This window comes from Calidris pugnax, unplaced genomic scaffold, assembly GCF_001431845.1.
Source record: "Calidris pugnax isolate Ruff unplaced genomic scaffold, ASM143184v1 scaffold4, whole genome shotgun sequence".
Lineage (NCBI taxonomy): Eukaryota > Metazoa > Chordata > Aves > Charadriiformes > Scolopacidae > Calidris > Calidris pugnax.
In genome coordinates, this window is record NW_015090781.1 from 6,446,819 (window position 1) to 6,466,376 (window position 19,558).

The 19,558-nt window shown below is 42.3% G+C and overlaps 2 protein-coding genes across 4 annotated transcripts in view; one reads left to right on the forward strand and one right to left on the reverse strand.

The window, feature by feature from the left end:
- The window catches only part of MXI1 (MAX interactor 1, dimerization protein), a 50,444-nt gene extending 44,185 nt beyond the window's left edge, over positions 1-6,259 (forward strand). For both annotated transcript variants that reach the window (XM_014958599.1, XM_014958607.1), the window contains exons 4-6: positions 1,005-1,119; positions 2,824-2,995; positions 4,358-6,259. In XM_014958599.1, coding sequence (XP_014814085.1) covers positions 1,005-1,119; positions 2,824-2,995; positions 4,358-4,521 — 451 coding nt within the window. In that variant the 3' untranslated portion in view covers positions 4,522-6,259. The remainder of the gene's footprint in view (positions 1-1,004; positions 1,120-2,823; positions 2,996-4,357) is intronic.
- A 3,515-nt stretch (positions 6,260-9,774) lies between these two features.
- Positions 9,775-19,558, reverse strand: SMNDC1 (survival motor neuron domain containing 1). 2 transcript variants are annotated; one of them, XM_014958578.1, is made up of 6 exons: positions 19,442-19,558; positions 18,635-18,754; positions 14,914-15,056; positions 13,376-13,537; positions 12,252-12,405; positions 9,775-11,557 (listed from the first exon to the last, which is right to left on the reverse strand). In XM_014958578.1, exons 2-6 carry the CDS (start codon positions 18,752-18,754, stop codon positions 11,420-11,422), a joined length of 717 nt encoding a protein of 238 aa, XP_014814064.1. In that variant the 5' UTR covers positions 19,442-19,558; the 3' UTR covers positions 9,775-11,419. The 2 variants fall into 2 exon arrangements, with proteins under 2 accessions (XP_014814064.1, XP_014814073.1); XM_014958587.1 differs by lacking the exon at positions 19,442-19,558 and adding an exon at positions 18,936-19,353.

Genomic DNA, 19,558 nt, shown 5'->3' on the forward strand with positions numbered 1-19,558 from the left:
ACCGGTGTTTCTTGCATGTGAATGGTGGAGCTGATGTCATTGTGTTATTGATTGGGATGACAAGTTTGGACATAAATCATTAATGTCTGGGAAAGAGAGAAGGAGGGGAAAAAGGCAAGCCGTACTTGATAGTTTTCCATAAATCTGCTGTTCATTCCTGCATACGTGATACAGAAGAGGAAGCAGCAGGAACAGTTTTCCTGTGCAGCCCGAGGACGATGTGCTTTGCTGCCTGGACCATTTTCCCCAGAACATGTTTCTGTATTCTGCAGAAAATGGCTCATATCCTCAGCAACGCTGTCATGCTTGAGCCTGTCTTTGTAGACACGAGCCAAGGTCAGCAGAGTGCCCAGGGGAAGGTCTTGGCTTCTCTTGTTCCCACAGACCTTGCAGCCCCAGCAGCGTTTCCAACCTGGGCCCAGGAAAAGGAGGGAGAGCGCAGTGCTTGGGAGCTACCATCACTTCAGCTCCTTTAACTGCCAGCAGGGATTCTTTGGGTGTTTTGGGCTGACAGTTTTTCTCATTAATCTTCTTAATTCGGTGCAAAAAGACAGTGCTCAGATCAGTTCATAGCAAATGTCCCTGAGCCAGCAGTGCACAAGTGTGCAGGGGTAGTCGTCAGTCGAAACTGCTTTCACAAAAGTTCTTCTCAGCAGAACAGACAGCAAATAGCTGAGAGAGAGAGAGAGAGGAAACCCAGGAGGTACTTGTGCCTGTGAGCCTTGCCCCTGCACAAAGTTCATCCAGATGAGTCAGATTATCACTTTAGACAGCAAGAAAATAAATAGTGTCTGTCAGGGGTTAGCAATAATGCAAGTATTGGTGAGCAGCTGATGTTTGCAGTGTAAATAGTTTAGTGGCAGTCTGTCCTCGTACCTGCGGGGAAACTCGTGATGTGGGGGAAGAGGGAAACGTGAAAACTGCCTCGTAGGAGGGAAGCAGAGAAGGAAATCCTGTTCCCTCTCTGAAGCCGTAGCTCTGATTCTCCTCTTCTCCCCTTGCAGCCGAGCTCACCTCCGCCTGTGTCTAGAGCGCTTAAAAGTTCTGATACCACTGGGACCAGACTGCACCAGGCACACGACGCTTGGGCTGCTCAACAAAGCCAAAGCACACATCAAGGTAAGAGCTGCTTTTCCCACCTGCTTTCAGTCTGGGGTGTTGGGAAGCACAATTCAGTCACTCACTCTTGCTGCATCAACAGATGTAACTCTGTTGAAGGAGACTAACACCTTTTTTAAAAAAAATAAAAAAGCACACAAGCCTTGCCCCCTTGGTTAATCATTTATCATTGCCACAAGCCACATTATTAGACGAGTCCTTAATGAACTCCGTTAACTACGGAAATGATTGATTTGGAGAGCCAGGGGTCTTGTTCCGTATCGTGCTCGTTTGTTGACAGCTGCATCTCTTTAAAGGAAAACACACCTACTGTTGAGTGACTGCATTCTGATGGGAAATGCAGCTTTTTTTTCTTTTTTTTTTTGTTCTGATGTGCTAGTGAGTTTCCACTGCCGAAGCATTAGCACAAACCACAAGAGTGTGAGACGGGGCTGGCTTGCTGGGGTTTCGTGTGTGAACCTGCCAGCCAGCCCAGCTCTCTCTTAGATTTGCTTTTGGCAAAGCGAAGCATGAAAAGAAAATGCAGCATTGTTAGTATCTGGAAGAGGCTGAAATGCTTTGTCGCAGGTCAGGGGAGCGGGCGGGAGGGAGGATGGGTGGTGAAGGAGAAAAAGCACTGCCGAAGGGACAGAGTTAGCCTGAAATGACTCCTCCTTATGCAATGTGCTTGTGGAAGGAAACAAAGAACAGTGCCCTGGTAGATTTCCCAGCTGTGATCAAAGAAATCTGTAGTAGGTTATGTAAATTGCTTACTGAATAGAAAACTGTTTCTGAGAAATCCTACTAACCCATGCAGCAAGGAACACACAACTCCCAGGGCACGTTTTAATGTTACAGTGGATCATAACAAACCCGGAATTGCTTTGGGGAAGGGAATTGAGGCCCCTTCGTGGACACGTTTGGAAATGCAAGTGGCTGAACCCACGTGGAATCACCCACAAACTGCTGCAATTCCAGTCATTTCCCCTGGAGAAGCCCTGTCCTCAGAGACACTTTATACTAATAAAGTCCTTCCAGAGAAGGGCGACAAAGATGGTGAGGGGTCTGGAGAATAAGTCTTATGAGGAAAGGCTGAGGGAACTGGGGTTATTCAGCCTGGAGAAGAGGAGGCTGAGGGAAGACCTTATTGCTCTCTACAACTCCCTGAAAGGAGGGTGTAGAGAGATGGGGGTCGGTCTCTTTTCTCAAGTCACAGGCGACAGGACAAGAGGAAATGGCCCCAGTTGCGCCAGGGGAGGTTCAGGCTGGATATTAGGAAAAATATTTTCACTGAAAGGGTTCTCAGCCATTGGAATGGGCTGCCCAGGGAGGTGGTTGAGGCCCCATCCCTGGAGGTGTTCAAAAGACGGGTTGATGTAGTGCTGGGAGGTATGGTTTAGTGATGATGCTCCTTGTTTGTTGTGTGGGTGTCTATTTTTGTCAGTTAGGTTGACGGTTGGACAAGATCTTTAAGGTCCCTTCCAACCTAGAAGATTCTGTGATTCTGTAATGTGTATGATTTGTCAGCGCTTGGGAGGTGGAAAAGATGTGAGGAGGTGGGATTGTTCTTGGGGACTGCAAGGCAGCTTGGGTCAGGGCTCTTCTGCAGCTTAAATCCTTCTGGGACCTGGGAATGTCTAAGCAAAGCAGGTGGCTGGGCAGTGGAGGTGGGAGGGAAAGAGAAAAGGATGAAACTAATTATTGTGTTATATTTGATCATGTCAGAAACTTGAAGAAACTGACAGGAGAAGCCAACACCAGCTTGAGAACCTGGAAAGAGAGCACAGGTTCCTAAAGAGAAGACTGGAACAACTACAGGGTCCTCAGGAGATAGAGCGAATACGAATGGACAGCATTGGATCTACCATTTCCTCGGATCGCTCGGACTCGGAGCGAGGTGGGTGTCGCTGAACGAGCACTGAGTCCCCAGGACTCTGTGAAACAAGGGCATGAGATTCATCCATTTCTCATCTCTCAGCCAACCCCTTCTTATGGCCTTTGGTGTTTAGGCTACACATGCACAGACACACACACACATATATATGTATATATTAAGAGCTTAGGAGTTTGTATGAATTCTAATTAAGTCTGGAAGAAGTGTTGTTATTGTTGATTTGAGCTGATTTCTGTGGATAACAGACCTGTTTATCTGAAAAGCACTTTAAAGTGTTGAACCACTAGTTAGGAAAAATAACATGATCCCAAGGTGGTGGCTAAATACCTGATGGTAAAGTTGAGAGATCCGTTGTGCTCTTTGGTCTATTGAGTCTCTCAGCAGCACAGAGGAAATCCTAGGAAGATATTAGTGGGACTGGAACAGATGTTGCAAAGCAACAACCAGCTTCTCGTTCTGTATTTGGGCCGTGGTGTAGCCAAGGTTCCGTGCTATAACCAAGCAAACAGAACCAGGCAAATTGCCTCTTAAAATTCGTGGAGTCATTCTACACACCCCTTCTTTTTTTCTTTTTTTTTCCCAGGCTTCTCATTGAGCTCATCTCCTTAGGTAAAACTAGATAGTTAGCTATTCAGATCATCTCTGAATCCAGATACCTTAGTGCTGTTTTTTTAAAATCTCAGCTGTGGAGAGATGTTTAGGCACAATAGATGGTTTGATATTTATTATCAGACCCAAAGATGCTGTATAGTTTGGATGTGAGTCTGTAGTTTAAAAAAAAAAACAAAACACCACCTCCTTTGGAAAATACCTAAATGGTATGGGAATCAAGGTGTCTGGTTAACTAGATCTCTGCTTTCTAAGTCCTTCTTAAAAATAAGATTTATGTTCTAAAATCCACAGAGCATCTCTGAGAGTAACCCAGATCCCCATGATAGTGGGTTGTAATGCCTGATGTGAGTGGTACCAGCATTGGCAATGTGGTATCAAGCAAGTAGCACATTTCAGGGTAACTTTTTGCTCCTTTTTCTCTGTTGCCCTCTGATTGATCTCTTTGTTTCCAACACTGGGGTAGTAGAGCTCCAAAGAAAGAGGTAGCAGAACAAGTTCAGGCCCACCTATGCTGATATGTGGCCTGCAGGCTGGAGGAGTCAAATCCCTTTGCTGAGTCCCAAGGAAAACTCCAAGCTGCTATCTGATCTTTTATATAAATCATATCCACAGCCCATCCTGCTCCAAGGGAGGACATGGAAAGTCTTCCTGCCAGACAGCTGCTTCATTCCCGGCGGGGGAAGTCCCAGCAGCAAGGGAGCAGCTGGGTCTGTGGTTCTAACCCGTGTTCATTTCTCTATTTTTCCTTTTTAGAAGAGATTGAAGTGGACGTTGAAAGCACAGAGTTCTCCCATGGAGAAGTGGACAATATCAGCACAACCAGCATCAGTGACATTGATGATCACAGCAGCTTGCAGAGCATCGGGAGTGACGAGGGTTACTCCAGCGCCAGCGTCAAGCTCTCCTTTGCTTCCTAGAACCAAGTGAGACAACAGTGCAGGGCGAGTGATTTCACTGAGGTTAATAAACTGGGTCTTAGATGCCAGTATCCTCTTTCAGAAATGTCGTATTGACAGCTAGTCCTGGAGAGACCTGTACATAAAGCTTTTCAGATAAAGGAAGCCTCCACAGAAACCCACATGTGTTCACTTGGTCACGTTACCAATCTCAGTTCCTGCTGGCAAAAAGTTAGGCCAAACACTAGTCCCTTTGAAGTCAGTGAAATCCATTTGTTTCTGTGGGACCTGGATCTAGACCTTAGTGTTGAAACACTTTGTTTTTGAATTTATTTGTTTGAAAGAGGATACTAGAGACTCATCCCTCTCTTTCTGTCATGAGATCTGAGAAATGTCAGAATTTCTTACATTGCATTCAGGTTCAACAACCTAGTCTAGGCCCTTCTGAAGAGCTTTTCTGGTCCTAAAAGGACCGTGTCCTACAGTTTATCACAATCCAATGCTGTCGTAATCTAGGAAATCTAAGCATAGCCTAGGAATAACAATGACAATAATGATTAAGGTCTCATTCTGTGCCCAGAGAGAGAGAGGGGGCAGCAAAGAGAGATGTTCAGGAGAGAACGCCATTCAGCTCAGCTTTCTTTTGGACATCATTTAAAAAAAGCAAGTACCTCTGATGCCTGGCTAAAGCAAAGAGGTACTCACTTGTAACCTTACCAGCACATGGTGGGCTGTGTCACGCTGTGGCACCAACAGCAGATCTCCCCGTAGGTGGGTGCTCGTACGCAGGCACACGGCCTGCTGGGGACAGAGAGAAACCAGCACATACCAGGGGTGATGTGCCAGAAAGTCATGCCCAGATACTGAGCCACTATGACCTTTTTATTTGAAGAGATTTTTTGATAAACGTTTGTAAATGTGTTGGGAGGGAAAACACCCCAAGTCTGATGCGTCTTTTTAGAGCTTGTCCATATGAAATCTTAGATGTCTTTTATATGAATTTATGCCATGAGAAGATCTCTGTTTTGATGAAGCACTTGACCCAATGAAATGCAAAGATGCTTTTTTGCTGTGCACACAATGGATGAAGGCTGTGCTAGCTGGAGAAGGCCAAGGTTTGGTGGGGGTTTCTTCGGTTTTCTTTTTAGAATCATTCCCTTTGCTGACTTTTGAAGTTCCAGTCTGGTAGTTAACCTAGTTAAGCTCAGCACGTCTCTCATGTTAATGTAACGTTTTGACTGCACGTCCTGTTCCCAAGGGCCTTGCCATCTTACCTGTGCAGGTGCTGTTAAGAGCTATTCTAGCCAATGTTTTCTAATTTTCTCAGAGACGAGCATTCTAACCTGCACTTTGAGGGCTTTGCTTTATTTTTTTTTTTTTTTTGTCTTTTTAATGGCCAGGATTATTTTGTTTTCCAAGTTTTAAAAACCTTAATAGAGTCCTCACCTATGGCATTGTTTGAAACTTTGTATATCCTTAAGTAATTTAACTACCCCTCATTACTAAGAAAAAAAAAAGAGGAAAAAATGCTTTATAAAATTCATAACTTATTGCTGATTTGAATGGGTTGTTAATTTCAGTCCTTTAGATTTTATTTTATTGTTTTAGGTAGGGTTGGGCAAAAAGAGGTAAAATAAAATAAAAAAAAATAAAAGACAACCATGTTTAGCAGTGCAGTGGAATTGTGTTTAAATGTTAGCATATGGTCCCCATTAAAGTAGCACTTTAACGCCATTAAACATTTCTGTATCTGAAATGAGTTGTGTTCTTCCATCTTGGTCATTTGTATCACTTTTAGCCGGCTCCGTTCTTCTTTGTGCCCTTCGGTCTTGCCAGGAGAGGATCCTGAGTGAGTGCTGGAGACTTTTGCATTATAAGTTGCCTGTGTTTGAAATATTATGGTGTTTCCCCGACTCTCCGCCAAAATGTGTCATCTATGTAAGAGTCACAACACACAGTAATCTTTCCATGGCTGAAATGAATGATTTCTGTTTGGTTTGGGTTTTTTAGATTAATTTGTTTACTAAGTCTGGATCAGGTTGTGGTTGTTAAATCTGTTTTCACTTGTGTGTGTGTGTGTAATCCAGAGGCTCAGTACATCTGTTCCTCTTCCTTCTGGGAGGTGAGCTGGCAGGAGCAGGAGGCTGTCACACACCGAGCTGAGCTCTGGGTTAACAAGTGGGGCCTGAGGGTTTTTTTGAAGAAGAAATGTGGCTTGGATTTATGTTTGGGGTCCATATAATCTCTGGATGACAAAACATTTGAGAAAGTCCTCTGAGTGGTGAAAAGTGGGAAACTTTAGTTCTAGCAAGGCCTGATTGATTTATTTATTATTATTTTCTCTGCTTAATTTTACAAGAACATGGGTGGCATCTCCTGTAAAACCAGAAGTGGGTGTACTTCCCTTCAGCAGCTTGCCCACACAGCAGACCCACATGGGTGCTCTCAGCTCCCTCACTCTGTCAAGTCCTCCCCCTGTAAATTAGATCCCGGTGGGTCCTTTTGCTACAGCCAAAAACCCATTAAAACAACCATCCAGCATTTTCTTCCTTTTGACACAGGCATATTAGTGTGTCATCTGGCGGCTGGGGACAAGGTGGAGATGACTATCTGGCTGCATTTGTCATGGTTATCCTTTGGTGAGTTGTCACCTGAAGGACATTTTAATGTCCCTTCCATTAGAGGCACGTCAGTGATGAAGGTGGTCTCGAGTCCGTCTGTCTCAAGAAATCTGTAGGTCAATAGAAATGGGGTTAAATGTACAGAGCTATCATTTTCCAGGTTTTCTGGTTGTGTTTTCCTGTTTGTTGGTTTGTCTCTGAGCTCCAGCCTCATGCTTTGCTGCTCGCTCTTCTCTTTTACTTGCTGCTCCCTGTTTGTAGCCTGGGTTTTTGTGTTGCCTGGTTAAAATGGGGGAGACACATAGTGTCAGTGGAACTGGGGTCACTCATGTCCACTAAATGGAGATTTTTATATATTTTTTTTTCTCCTTTATTTCCCTGTAGTAAGCTTTTGTTGCATATTTCCTGGCACCAGCCACACATCATTTGAAGGAGAAACTGGGATCAATTCCTGGAAGATGATAAAACCCAGGATTTTGGTGGGAGGGTAGCGAGGTGAGGGTGTCCCCTTTGCCAGAGGTTTGATGTGTTGCTGAAGTTGCTTTATCAGGTCATAGCTTGGGTATATGGTGTGGATGTTTACCATAGTCCTGGTGCAAACGTCCCTCCTTATTTTGGGATCTAAGTGAAGGTTTTTAGAGGGCGGATGAAGGTTGTGTGAAGAGCAGCACCAGCAGCAAGGCAGGGAGTGACCCTGCTCTTGGGCCTGGCCCAGGAATGTTTTCCATAATCCCAAGCTGACTGTAAACGTTGGGATGTTCAAGTGGTGATGGTTGCACGAAGCACTGCCTCGGCGCTGATGCCAGCGAGTGGAACAGGAGTTTGCTATTGGATTTGTTTTCTGAACATCTCTGGTGTGGAACTGCGGTCTTCTAAGTTAATGTCCTTTTTTGTACCTACTGAGACCAAGCATCTACTGAGACACTCTCACTCTGGCATGGGGGAAAGCAAATGAGATATGGATTGCCATGACCATGACAATTTAAAGTTGCTACTCTTAAGACTGTTCTAAATATTTAAACTGAGCCAGTCCCAGATGTGTGAGTCACATCTGTGCTGTTCTGATTTCACCAGTAGGTTGCAGTTGGTACAAGGCTGAGGCTGAACTACATAAACAGTTTCCTGTAGGAACTTACATGTAGGAGGAAAGGTGGGTCCCAGGCTGTTCCTCTTGCACAGTATCCTGTGACACAGGAGCAAATCTGTGTTCTCCAACCAATATCCTTTCCGTAATGTCTCCAGCTTAGTGGGTTTGTGCACTTTACACACTTTGAGGCTAAAACTTCCCCTCTGTCACTTCAGTATTTCTAAGTCCTGACCGCCAGCCCTGGGGTAGGTACTGACTCTGCAGAACTCATGTTCTGAAAAGTCAAGCTTCTTACTGTTTAGAGCAGCTAATGAATCTGGGAAATAAATATTTTTAAAAACCCTAACAAACCAATACCGAAACACTTTCATTTTGGGACACTTCATCATTTGTAAAATAAGGAAGTTTGTTTGTTTTGGCAATTACCAGTGCTGCTTAAATCAGATTTATTTTTCCTCTGTGAATTTCTCAAGATGCTTTACTGAGGCAGCGCTCCAAAGCCAGGCTACGCACCGACTGGCCCCGTCCTGCAGAGGAGGAAACAACATCAATAAAAAAGTAAAAACCAAGCACCAGCAGGAATGGCTGTGTGGCCCAGATTGCAGTTTTGGTGATTTTATATATTTTTTTTTTTAATTTAAACAAATGGTCTTCAAACTTCTCTCCCCTATGGCTCAGCCCATTGCTGTCAGCGGCATTGCTGTCACTGACTGCTCCAGGTAAGGCATTTAAGGAAAAAAGCCTCTCAAAGGTTCCTCTTGGCAGCACAGCTGGGTTTATCAGGCAGCCCAGATTGTAACAGGTAACTAACAAATAAGTTACTCAAAGGAAATGGTGCTTTTCCTACATAAAAGCAGTACAACCCTGTACTAGTTTTACTAATTTTATTTTTTTTAAAGGCTCAGCATGAGACCAGCTGGTTGTAACACGGGCTGGACTATCCATTCTTCACCCATTGCACTCTGATGTAAAAGTACCAAGTTCTCTTCAGGATGAGCAAGTTAACAGTCCTGTGACAAGCATTTATTGTATTTATAACACCAACAGCTGAGCAAGCCAAAGTCCACATCAGGTATGATTTAAGCCTTTTTCTTCAAAACCTTTTAAGAGGAGTTTAATCAGGTGGTTAGGGAAAGGCTCATGTGGCTTCCTGAAAACTCCAGTTCTGCCCAGTTTAGTGTGTTTCTGTTCTAACACTTCTGCTCTTTTTGGGTAGTGAAAGGGACAGAGTACCTGTGTCACAGCCACCCACCTTCCTCAGCAGTTGGCTGTCACTGTCACAGGACTATCACCTGTGATGGCTGTAGTACAAACTCCCTTTCTAAAAAGCAGTGAGGTCTTCTCAGATAAATTTATGGTAAATTAAGAGTTTTTCTATACAAAAGAGAATTTGCTGTGCCTGCCACCAGCAATGATGAGGAAATAGTAACACCTACTTCATCTTGCAGTGAGTGTGCAGTACTTTTGATTATTCCATTCTGCCCAGCAGATTCTATACTTCCCCCTTTCACACTCATTTACTGCCCCTTCCCACCCCCCCAATATACTTTCACTTGATCAAATATATCCAGCAGATTTTAAACACTTTATTTAATAAAAGTTAAACATACAAAACTGAAATTAACACACTTTGTATTCATAAAAATCACCTTCTCCCATTATAGGGAGAACCTTTTTCTATGTATGGATTCTAAACTACCGCTTGTAGAGTTTAGCTTGAGTTGTGACTCAGGTAACTGATGGACAGTTCCACCAATCAGTGCATCAACAATTGCTGACGTGACCTGATCTAGTTAACAAATTACAAAATGAGCTACATTAACATAATATACAGGGAAATAATGGTCAGGGTTAATGGACAAGAAACACCCTTTAATTATTTAATGGGGGAAACGGCTGATGTACTCTTGTCCATTAACTCAGCCCTAGATTTTACAAAAATAATATCTACATTGTATACAGGGCTACCCATTAACTTCTTTAAACACATTACGGGTTCAGAGATGGCACCACTACCATAAGTGAGAGACAAGTAACAGAGGAAAGCAAATCACATAGAAAACACAAGAAAGCAAGAGCTTTTACACGTGGTTTCCTGACCGAGACTGAAGGGGCTCAGCAGCACTGTAATACAGCTGAAGTGACAGTGAACACCAGGGCCAGGCAGTTAATTAAGACAGAAATTTCAGCCTCACCTTTACTCCCTCACAGCTAAGTAAGCAGGACCCGCTGTGCTGCAGTTCCACTGGCCTGGATGGGGCAGAACCAGGCACGAGCTGTTCCTGCCTGTGACTGCACCATCCATCCTACAGGACCTACCAGAGGGGAGCTGATGGCTCCTGTCTAAAGTACAACCACTCACCTTCTCCAGCTCTCTAATCCTTGGGGAGGGCAGGGGGGGTATTTTTAAGTACAGTTCTCTACTTTGAAATCAGAAGCTAAATACCTTGTCCTATGTTCTTTTTCTGGTTACATTTCAATAACCTTTCAATAACTTCCTATTAAGATTTGATGAGTATTTAAAAAGAAAAAAAAAAAACCCACCAGTATCTCCTCTGCTTAACTTCTAGTGCAGGAAATTCAAACTGGAATTAAAGTCAGATTCATTGTTTCTAGCACATGAATCATCATTAGTAATAAAGATCCTATCAGCCCTGTTCTGCCCTCAGTTACAGCTGCACAAATCGATCTGCAGGGGATTTGTAAGGGAGTAATTTACAACTTCCTTAGCAATTCCATGTGATGTATAAGCCACAACAGAGTGGAGCTCTCTCTCCCATTACAGCAGCTCTGTAACGCTGAGACAGCAGACAGCACCATGACCATGGAAACGAGGGGGGCTGTTAAGGTGCCATTTTTATACCACCGCTTTTCTTAAGGGGAAAAAATAAAAAAAATCACTACTAGTATGAATAGAAGATTCCAGAGATGAAAGCTGCAGAAAACTGCTGCTTTCAGAGTAACAGGTAACAGCAGTTCATGAAAGCATTTACCTGCAGAATGTATTTTAATGCAACTACAAAAAGTTTAATGATTGGGGGGGGTCAAATCAAGAGCTGGAGATTTAAGGCTCGTATCAGCTGAAGCCAAAGTAATGGTGACAAATGGACTATTCGCTATGTGCCAACAAATAATTTACTTTTAGAAAAATATAATGATAAAAAGATAAGTGTAAAGCCCTGCAGAGATGAAGTTCCACCCTTTTCCCCTGTTACTGAGGCATCAAATGCCTGACGTTGTATTTAGAGGTATCTTGATACTGTGTCATGGGTTTGTCTGCAATTCCGCATGTTCCAACTCCAACCTTGCCAGTGACGCTCTCAGGGGAAGCAAAAATACTCCTCTTTACCTGCAAATGAAACAGAAAACACCATTTCTGAATAATTACTGCCTGGCTCTGAAAAAAAACCAATATCCTCAACTTCTTACTCTCTAGACAGGCACCCTTTCTAAAGGTGAGCTCATCCATGATGTTATCTGCAGGTGAGATAACAAAACTGGGAACCTCTTGATACCTCAGAACTAGATGTGATCATGGTACTCAGGATGTTGGGTCAGGCCAATGATGATTAAAATTCACCTCTCATAAGATGATCTCTATTACAACTAAATTTTTACCACTTGGTCAAGCCATGATAAAAATTAAATAAGGCTTTAAGCTGTCCTTGGTGCCTTTTTTGCACCATGCTTGCTACTCCAGGGCAGTTAATTAGCACTGGGTCTGCCAGGTCATCAACACAGCAAGAAGTCAGGGCTGGAGGTTTAGACAGACCTTGGGTTCCAAGCTCCAACAAACACAACCCAGCAAGCATCAGTAGGCCCCGCTCTCCACACTAAGCACGAGCTCAGCCTCTTGAGAGCAGCACTGCCCCACATCATCCAGCACAAACCCAGGCCTTTTAAGTGTAAAATACACCAAACTGCATACTGCAGAATCCCAAAGATGAACCCCCTTCAAAAAAACCACTTCCTCCTCTCTCCCAAAGCACTGCACAGAATTCCATGCCCTGTTGTTACTCAGGTACTGATAAAAGCAAACAAACCTGGCCTTTCTTGTTTTTAGAATAGGCTCTGTTGTTAAACTGTTGCCACTTGACTTTCTGGTCCTCTCGTTCCTGTTCAAGTTCTTTAATTCTCTGAGCTTTTTTCAAAGCTTTCTTCTTTTTATACTCTCGTTGCTGAGCTATCATCTCTTTTCTGGAAAGAAGGAAAAAAGACATTTTATGTTTGTGCTTTTTCATGTAAGAAACTAATAACCCCTGTAAGAGAGACAAGAACAATAGCTTTCCGTAAGTGAATGACAGAAAACAAAGCTTGTAAATATTCTCCACTTCTAGGAAAAAAAAGCTTTCCATGCCTATTTGTATATTTGGGCATAACAACCACCACTGCCACCTGATGAGGACTATGCCAAACGTAGCAACCGACAGGATTGCATGTAATTAATTTCTGAAAATGAAAATGTACCCATGAGCATTTCTGTATTTCAGAAGCATCTAGGACTTGGAAAATTGAAATAGCCCATTTGAGTGAAAAACCCAAACTCTTCTGGAGGTTTGCAGGACTCTCACGCTACCAAGCATTGGACAGGGATGGAAGGACAAGAACAAAGACAAGCTACTAACAAACTCTGAAATTGTACTGCCTTTTATCCCCCCCCCAAAAAAATACTTAATGTTAAAAATACTATTCTATGTTAGACACAGCAGGATATTGAATAAAGCACGTCTCGCCAGTGAAGGGGCAACACAGCTACCCTAACACTGGGGTGGGGCTGGTAAGTATTCTCTGGTTTGAGCCAGGTCTGAGTAGAGCCTGCACTAGATCCAGGATGTCAAAAAGTAATAACTTTTTTTTCTTAAAAAAAAAAAAAATAATCTACTGCTTACATGCTTGATACCTTGAGATAGCATAATTTGAGTAAAAACGAAGTCTATCATGTTTATCTTGCCAGGATACATAACACACATCATACCAGCCACATTGATCTACCCAACGTTACACACTAGACTGATTAAAGATCCTTTTTCAAGCAAACAGGTGAAGATACTACAAATATGTAAAATTTTCAAAAAGAGAGATACTATTTGATTAACCATTTTCTACAGCTGTGGGGGGAAAACCCAAAACAAACCAGCTTTCAAACTTCTGCCTGTGTGTTACTTACTTGGACATGGGTTTGTTGCCACTGTCCTCTTTTGCTTTTCTTCCCTCTTCCACAGGCTTGAGGTTGAAGAGAGGTGTAACTTCAGCATTGCCATAGCCAGCAAAGGTGACCGCAGCTGTTCCGTTCTCCTCATCTATTTCTTCAATCTCAGCTTCATAACACCTGTAAAGATATCATGGCTGTAAGCATGTGAGTAAAGCTTTAATACTCAGCCCTTCAACACCTACAACTGTCAGCCAGCTAATGGCATCGCGTAAAAAAAATTGCCAGTATGGGCCTTCATTTGCAGGGACAACAGACAAATCAAACCAAGAGATTATTTTCTTAAGGTCAAAGGGTCACAAGTAGAAAGACTGGAATCTGCTGTGTCTGACCTTTAGCTTACAGAAGCAATGGCCTCTCAGTTATCAAGACTAATGATTAATGCTGGGGCCAATCTAATCAGAAATCCTGATCTTGTTTCTATTTCTGGCAGGTCATGGGATTATAACAAAAAAAAAAAAAGACCAAACAAAATACTGCATACACAGAACACAACCTTCACTGAATTCACTGAGAAGTTTTGGAAAATGCCAGCTCACAGAGCAAAGCTTTGGTTCCATTTTTGTCTTTATGAAAAAGAATTAAGAAAAACTGAAGCTTTCAAAATATTCCCCCTTCAACACTTACAAAGTTAAAAGTTTCCTTATTGATTTTTAAATAGCGATTTTGAAATTTTAGCAGAAATCAGTCCATTTCATACTTATGTATACGAAATATTTTGGTCAACCCAACTGACCTCATAATAGGAAAGAGGAAAAAAGACAAGTGACATTGCCAAGATTATTTAAAATAATTGAGTCCAATGCAGAGTAAAACAATATATCTAAAGTAAACAGAAGAATGGGACGTTTCATAGACAGCATTCCAGTTACCATTTACTAAATTAATCTCTTGTGTGATTTTTGTGGGCCAACAGAATCTTGAGTTAAGCTAAATGAAAATACATGAAAACCCAAACTGCATGAGAAAAAAATATTAATTTCAGGCTAGCTCTTCATGAAACACTGGTCACAGGTTGATTAATTCTATCGTTACATTAGACAGCCAGTTATTTCATAGCCAAAAAACATCATTTCCAATTAAAAATTAATTTTCAATTAATGGCATAAACTGAGATACAGCAATCAATTACATATGTATGAATGCAATGACAAATTATTAATTGTACATCCTGAAACCTTTACGAAAGGCTGCTCTGACAGATCAATTCATGAAAGTCTGCCATTTATTACATTAGTAAATGGTAATTTACCAAAGCTACCCTATTTTTATAAGGTTAGTGACAAACAGGACATTTCTAGAAAATGACCCCACATCTCTTCGCCTTCTATCTATAATACTGACCTTTAATAAAGGGAGTACAATAATAGCTAATATCATATTTATTTCCTGATTTCTTTTTGCTTTCAGTCACCCTAGGGGCAGTTCAAACTGAATGAAAATCTCTTACCATTGAACTATTTCATGTAACTGTTAGAGAAGTTTTCTACACTTACTGTCCATCCTCACTCCATATGGCCATACACCTGTCCCCAACCTTCCAGGAGTGGCTGGGCAGAGCAGAGGCAGAACTGTCCGAACTTGCAAGAGTTTCCGAAGGTTGCGTTGAAAGGAGATCTTTGGTTAATTCTATCACTTCCTATAAAAGACAAAAAACCCACAAAGAATAATTTTTCAAACTCTGTTATGTGCGTATTTTTACCCCAAGCTTATTGATTTGGTTTTTTTGAAGTTACTGTGTTAAATTCATAGCTGATGTAAAGTGGACTAAGTTTTTTGTGGTTTTTGTATTCATTTAACTAAGCTCACTCCTTGCCGAGGTAGATAAAGACGTATCGTTCCTCACTGTATTGCAGTAACATTCCCCATGCCCTCCTCAAAATTTCAAGAAGTAGCCTATTATTTTTATAGCATTTCTTTCTAGAAGGATTGTTATAGGCACAAAGACACAGCCAGACACTCTCAAGAAAAAAAGAACCAAAAAATTAACGGTGTGATTGTACATGTGATGTCGGTTATTGACCAAAGATCACACAAGGTGTGGCAGAGCAAGCATTCACAACAAGTATAATTGCAACATTTTTAAGCGATAAAACATTTTTCAGTTTACTTAAATATGTGAATTAGCTGAACTGAAGCACCCAGACAAACCCAGGGTGGAAGAGTGCCCACCCAGACTGCCACTCCGTAAAGGCCTCTCATTTACCAAAGCACTCAGGTGCACAATGAAGAAATTTATTTCCTTAAATCATTTTGATGTGAGTGTTTATTTTTCTATAAATTTCCTGACCTTAAGATTTCAGGCCAGGCCCTCCCTTCCTAATATAACAAGGCAAATACCAAAATAACATTTTTTTCCAGTTCCTTTAATTATTAGTCATTCCCAGACAGAAGCATGCAAAAGTCCCTCCCCAGCTTCCTGTCAATATTATAGTCTTATTCTGTGCAATCAAAACCACTGGTTTTCACAACTTTTTAAAAGGAGCCAGTACGATTTAAACTTTCTGCACGAGGGAAAGCAACCCTGCAGTTCCTTGAGTATCCCAGCATGAACCACTGTCACTCTCCTAACAGTAAATATTTAAATTAGGGGAGGGTCACAGGTAAACTGAGGCTCAGCGAAGCCTGAACTTTCCCCATGGTTTCCCATCCTAAAGCTGTTCTTCTTTCCTTAAGAACCTCAAGGATCATAAGCGGTTCCCAAATAAGAACTTAATACAATATAAACTTACGTGCTTTTTTATGTGATTAACTATGCAACTGGCATGAATGGCCTGACAGTTCCTTTCTGTTGCAGCTGTTAATGTCTGAATTTCAAACACCTTCCTAACAAAAGTTCTGCTCTTTGTTTTAGAGGAGCTGCTAGTTACTAAGTGCAACAGTAAGCACAATGAGTAGCAACTGTAAGCACAGAAACATGCTCACAATTACCTCTACCTGCTCTCGTCTCCCTTTTCCCCTAACACTACAGATCAACTAGAACAGATTTTGATTATCAAAATACCTGACTTGAAAGCACACCACAGAACATACAGCATTAACTTAATTTTCCCTTTCAGATGCAAAATCCTCAGCATACAGATAACTATATTCTACAAATCCAAGAGGCATCATGCTTTGAAGTAGGTATCTTAACTCAGCAGGGCAAACACGAATACAAATACATCAGGCAGGAGCTGCCTGAACATGAGTGTTCCATCTATGCAGACTACCAGTAATACCAAACTGGTGACTTATTCTTGCCACACTCATAGATGGCTTATTGTAGAGCTCAAATGTGCACAGTTTCAGACAAGTCTACCAAAGTTTCTTTAAATTTGATGAAGTTGCTTACACGCTAGGCTATAAATAGCAAACTTTTGGTAAAAATCTTCATCTAATAGCCACACACGTGTGCTAAGCACACAAGATAGACATGTTAATTTTATTGCCATACATGAGACCACTGAATAAGCAAAATAGCTCATTCAGAGAAAATTTCTGAGCAGAAGTTTGACTCCCCCAGCAGCTCAGTAGAGCCAAAGGGGTTGATCGGTACGGCTGGCTGCCACGTCCCCGTGACACCAAGGTGTGACTCGCAGACAATACTAGTTAGGAGTTTGCCAAGAACTTTTCCTGACCAACTGGTCTTTACAAAGGCAGACAGAGCTCTGCACTCCAGAACAGGACACCCACAGATAATCATCTCCAATTACACAAGATGAGGGCTGCCCTCCATTCTACTCGATACAAAAGGTAAGTTTGGTCCTTAGGTGCAGGGACAGCCCTAGGAGTGCTTCAGTGAAATAGTTATAAAATTTCTTCTAATATTTATTTTAACCTTGTTACCCAGGAATAAGCTAAAACAAATGCACTAGAGCACCATTATTATTTAAAAAAAAGTTTCAATTACATATAACAATCTTTTTGAACAGGCAAAAAGCTATTTAGTTGGGACACTGAGGCATCAAACCCATTTTTACAGTCGTTAGGTTGGCAATAATATTAAGTCTGCAAAACATTATGTCATTTTCAAGGCGGAACATATGGATAGCAAACCTTTTGGGGACGAAAGTGTAAAGATCTTCCCCATTCTGTGCAGAAAGCTTTTATAAAAAAGTTTGCAAGTTGTCCTTTCACATCAATGATCTCTGCATATCAAAGCCGAGGTCGTGTTGGTATCGGAAATATCATCCCATATGGGTTTTGCTGTGCATTTTAAAAATATAAAAATATACACATGCTTTTAACAGTGTACAACGAAGGACATTAAGATGATCTATAAAGTGCCTTGTGGGCACAAAGCCTCTGTAATTTAAAAGGAATTCTAAACATCACCGATTTGAGGCATAGTTGTACTTTGGTTGAAGCACCATTTTTATTGCTGTTATTTCCACACCAAATCTTGTACTAGGTAATTTGATATATTTTTAGATCTGATAGCTAAAGCAATCCACAACAGAAATGAAGCAGCATCTTGCACTCTCTTGATAAATTTTAACAGCACTGCTGTTTGCTTTTTTTTTAATATGCCAATGTGTCTTTATATGCACAAGAATCTAAAAGACCACTTATCAACTTAAAATTGGGCCTGTGGTCAAAAATACCCTCAAGACTAGAAGTGGTTTTTAGCTCTTAAGAATGTGAACGCTCTCAAATGTCTTAAAAAATGCAAGTGGCAAATGAAGAAAATGACTCTCTTCCTTTCTTATAGGAAAACCTTAACACAATCAAGGCTCAGATGTAGAAGGAATACTGAAGTACACCCTAAAGCTTTTATCATTGCAAATGCACGCAATGAATAAACAGGCTCTGGATCAAATTATTTTGACAATTCAAAAATAAGCAGAAAGGCGTAACGTTAAGCCTAGTCCTCACCCTTCAGCACAGTAAAAGCAAAAGAAAAATGATCATTTTCTAATAAATGCTTTTTAAAAATAAAGAAAGAGAGACAGTAAAGACAGCACTGGCATATCTTCCATCACTCTGGCTGAAGTTTTTAGCAGAAGAGTTCACTACGTAAATTAGCACACCTTTGTTACTGATCTACAAGACCAGTTTAAAATATGACACACCGGGTTTTTTCAAACCAACCCTACCATAATTGTCTCAAAGTATGTCAGAAGAAAGTAAAAAATCCACCAAGTATATATTTTTGTTGCAACGTAATTATTTAGGAAAGATGAAACACCATTAAAGACCTAAAAGTTTCAGCTTTTTATACCCTCAAGTTCTCACCTGTAAGTCTTTCTTCAGTTTTAGTAAATCTTCATTTTCTGCATTGCCAGATAAGGCAGCCTCGACTTGCTGAAGCTGAGCTTTGTAGCTCGCCAACTGCTTAGCAAGGTCCTCTGACATCTGCAAGAAATGTAGGCACACACAAACACATCAAAACAACAGGGCTGCTGCTTCACAATCACATCTTGTGGTTCAAGTAAAGCGATGTTGGTAAATAAATAACATGAAAAGCTATTACTGAATTATTAAAAATACAACTCAGTTTCAGTAATGCACTATTTGATTACAGATAGTTACTCACCTTAATCTTTTGGACCGTTCAGCTACCCCCAAGCAATTAAACAGATAGAAAGCTTAAACACGTGCCTGCGTGCGTGCACAGGGAGAACGCCTGACTTACAGTAGGTAAGCAGCCTTTTTAAGCAGCGGCGAAATTACCCGCATCTTTAGGAAACTGCCGCGCACTACCAGTTTTTCCCCTCCGGTGGCCACAAGCCACAGCCCGCCCGGTCACAGCGGCGAGATCCCCAGCCGCACCGGGGACCCGGCCCCTCCCGGGGGGCTCCGGGAAGCCAACCTCCGGCAGCGAGCCCGGCCCACGGCCACCCGCTCTTTGTCGGACCTAGCCAGGCCACTCGGGGAACCGGGAGGAGGGATGGCCCGTGAGGAAGGGCCCGCGCCGGCGGACAGGCCCAGGCCCAGGCCTAAGGCGAGGCCTAGGCCCGGGCTCCCCCGAAGCGGGAAGGCGGAGACCGCCGGGCGGCAGAGGGGAAGGCGCGGGGGCGGCGGGCAGCCGCCGATTCTCACCTCGGCGGGCGTACGGAGCCCGGGGCGGGCGGGGAGGGTGGGGGACGAGCGGGTGTCACCGCTCCGGGTCCCGTTGAGGCCGCGGCCGCTCCCGTCTCCTTCGTCTCAGGCCGGGGG

Coding starts and splice junctions, on each gene's coding strand:
- SMNDC1 (XM_014958578.1), bottom strand. CDS start 18,754: ATGTCAGAGGACCTTGCTAAGCAGTTGGCGAGCTACAAAGCTCAGCTT. Junction 15,057..18,634: donor AACTGAAGAAAGACTTACAG/GTGAGAACTTGA, acceptor TGTCTTTTATAG/GAAGTGATAGAATTAACCAA. Junction 11,558..12,251: donor CTAAAAACAAGAAAGGCCAG/GTTTGTTTGCTT, acceptor TTTCATTTGCAG/GTAAAGAGGAGTATTTTTGC.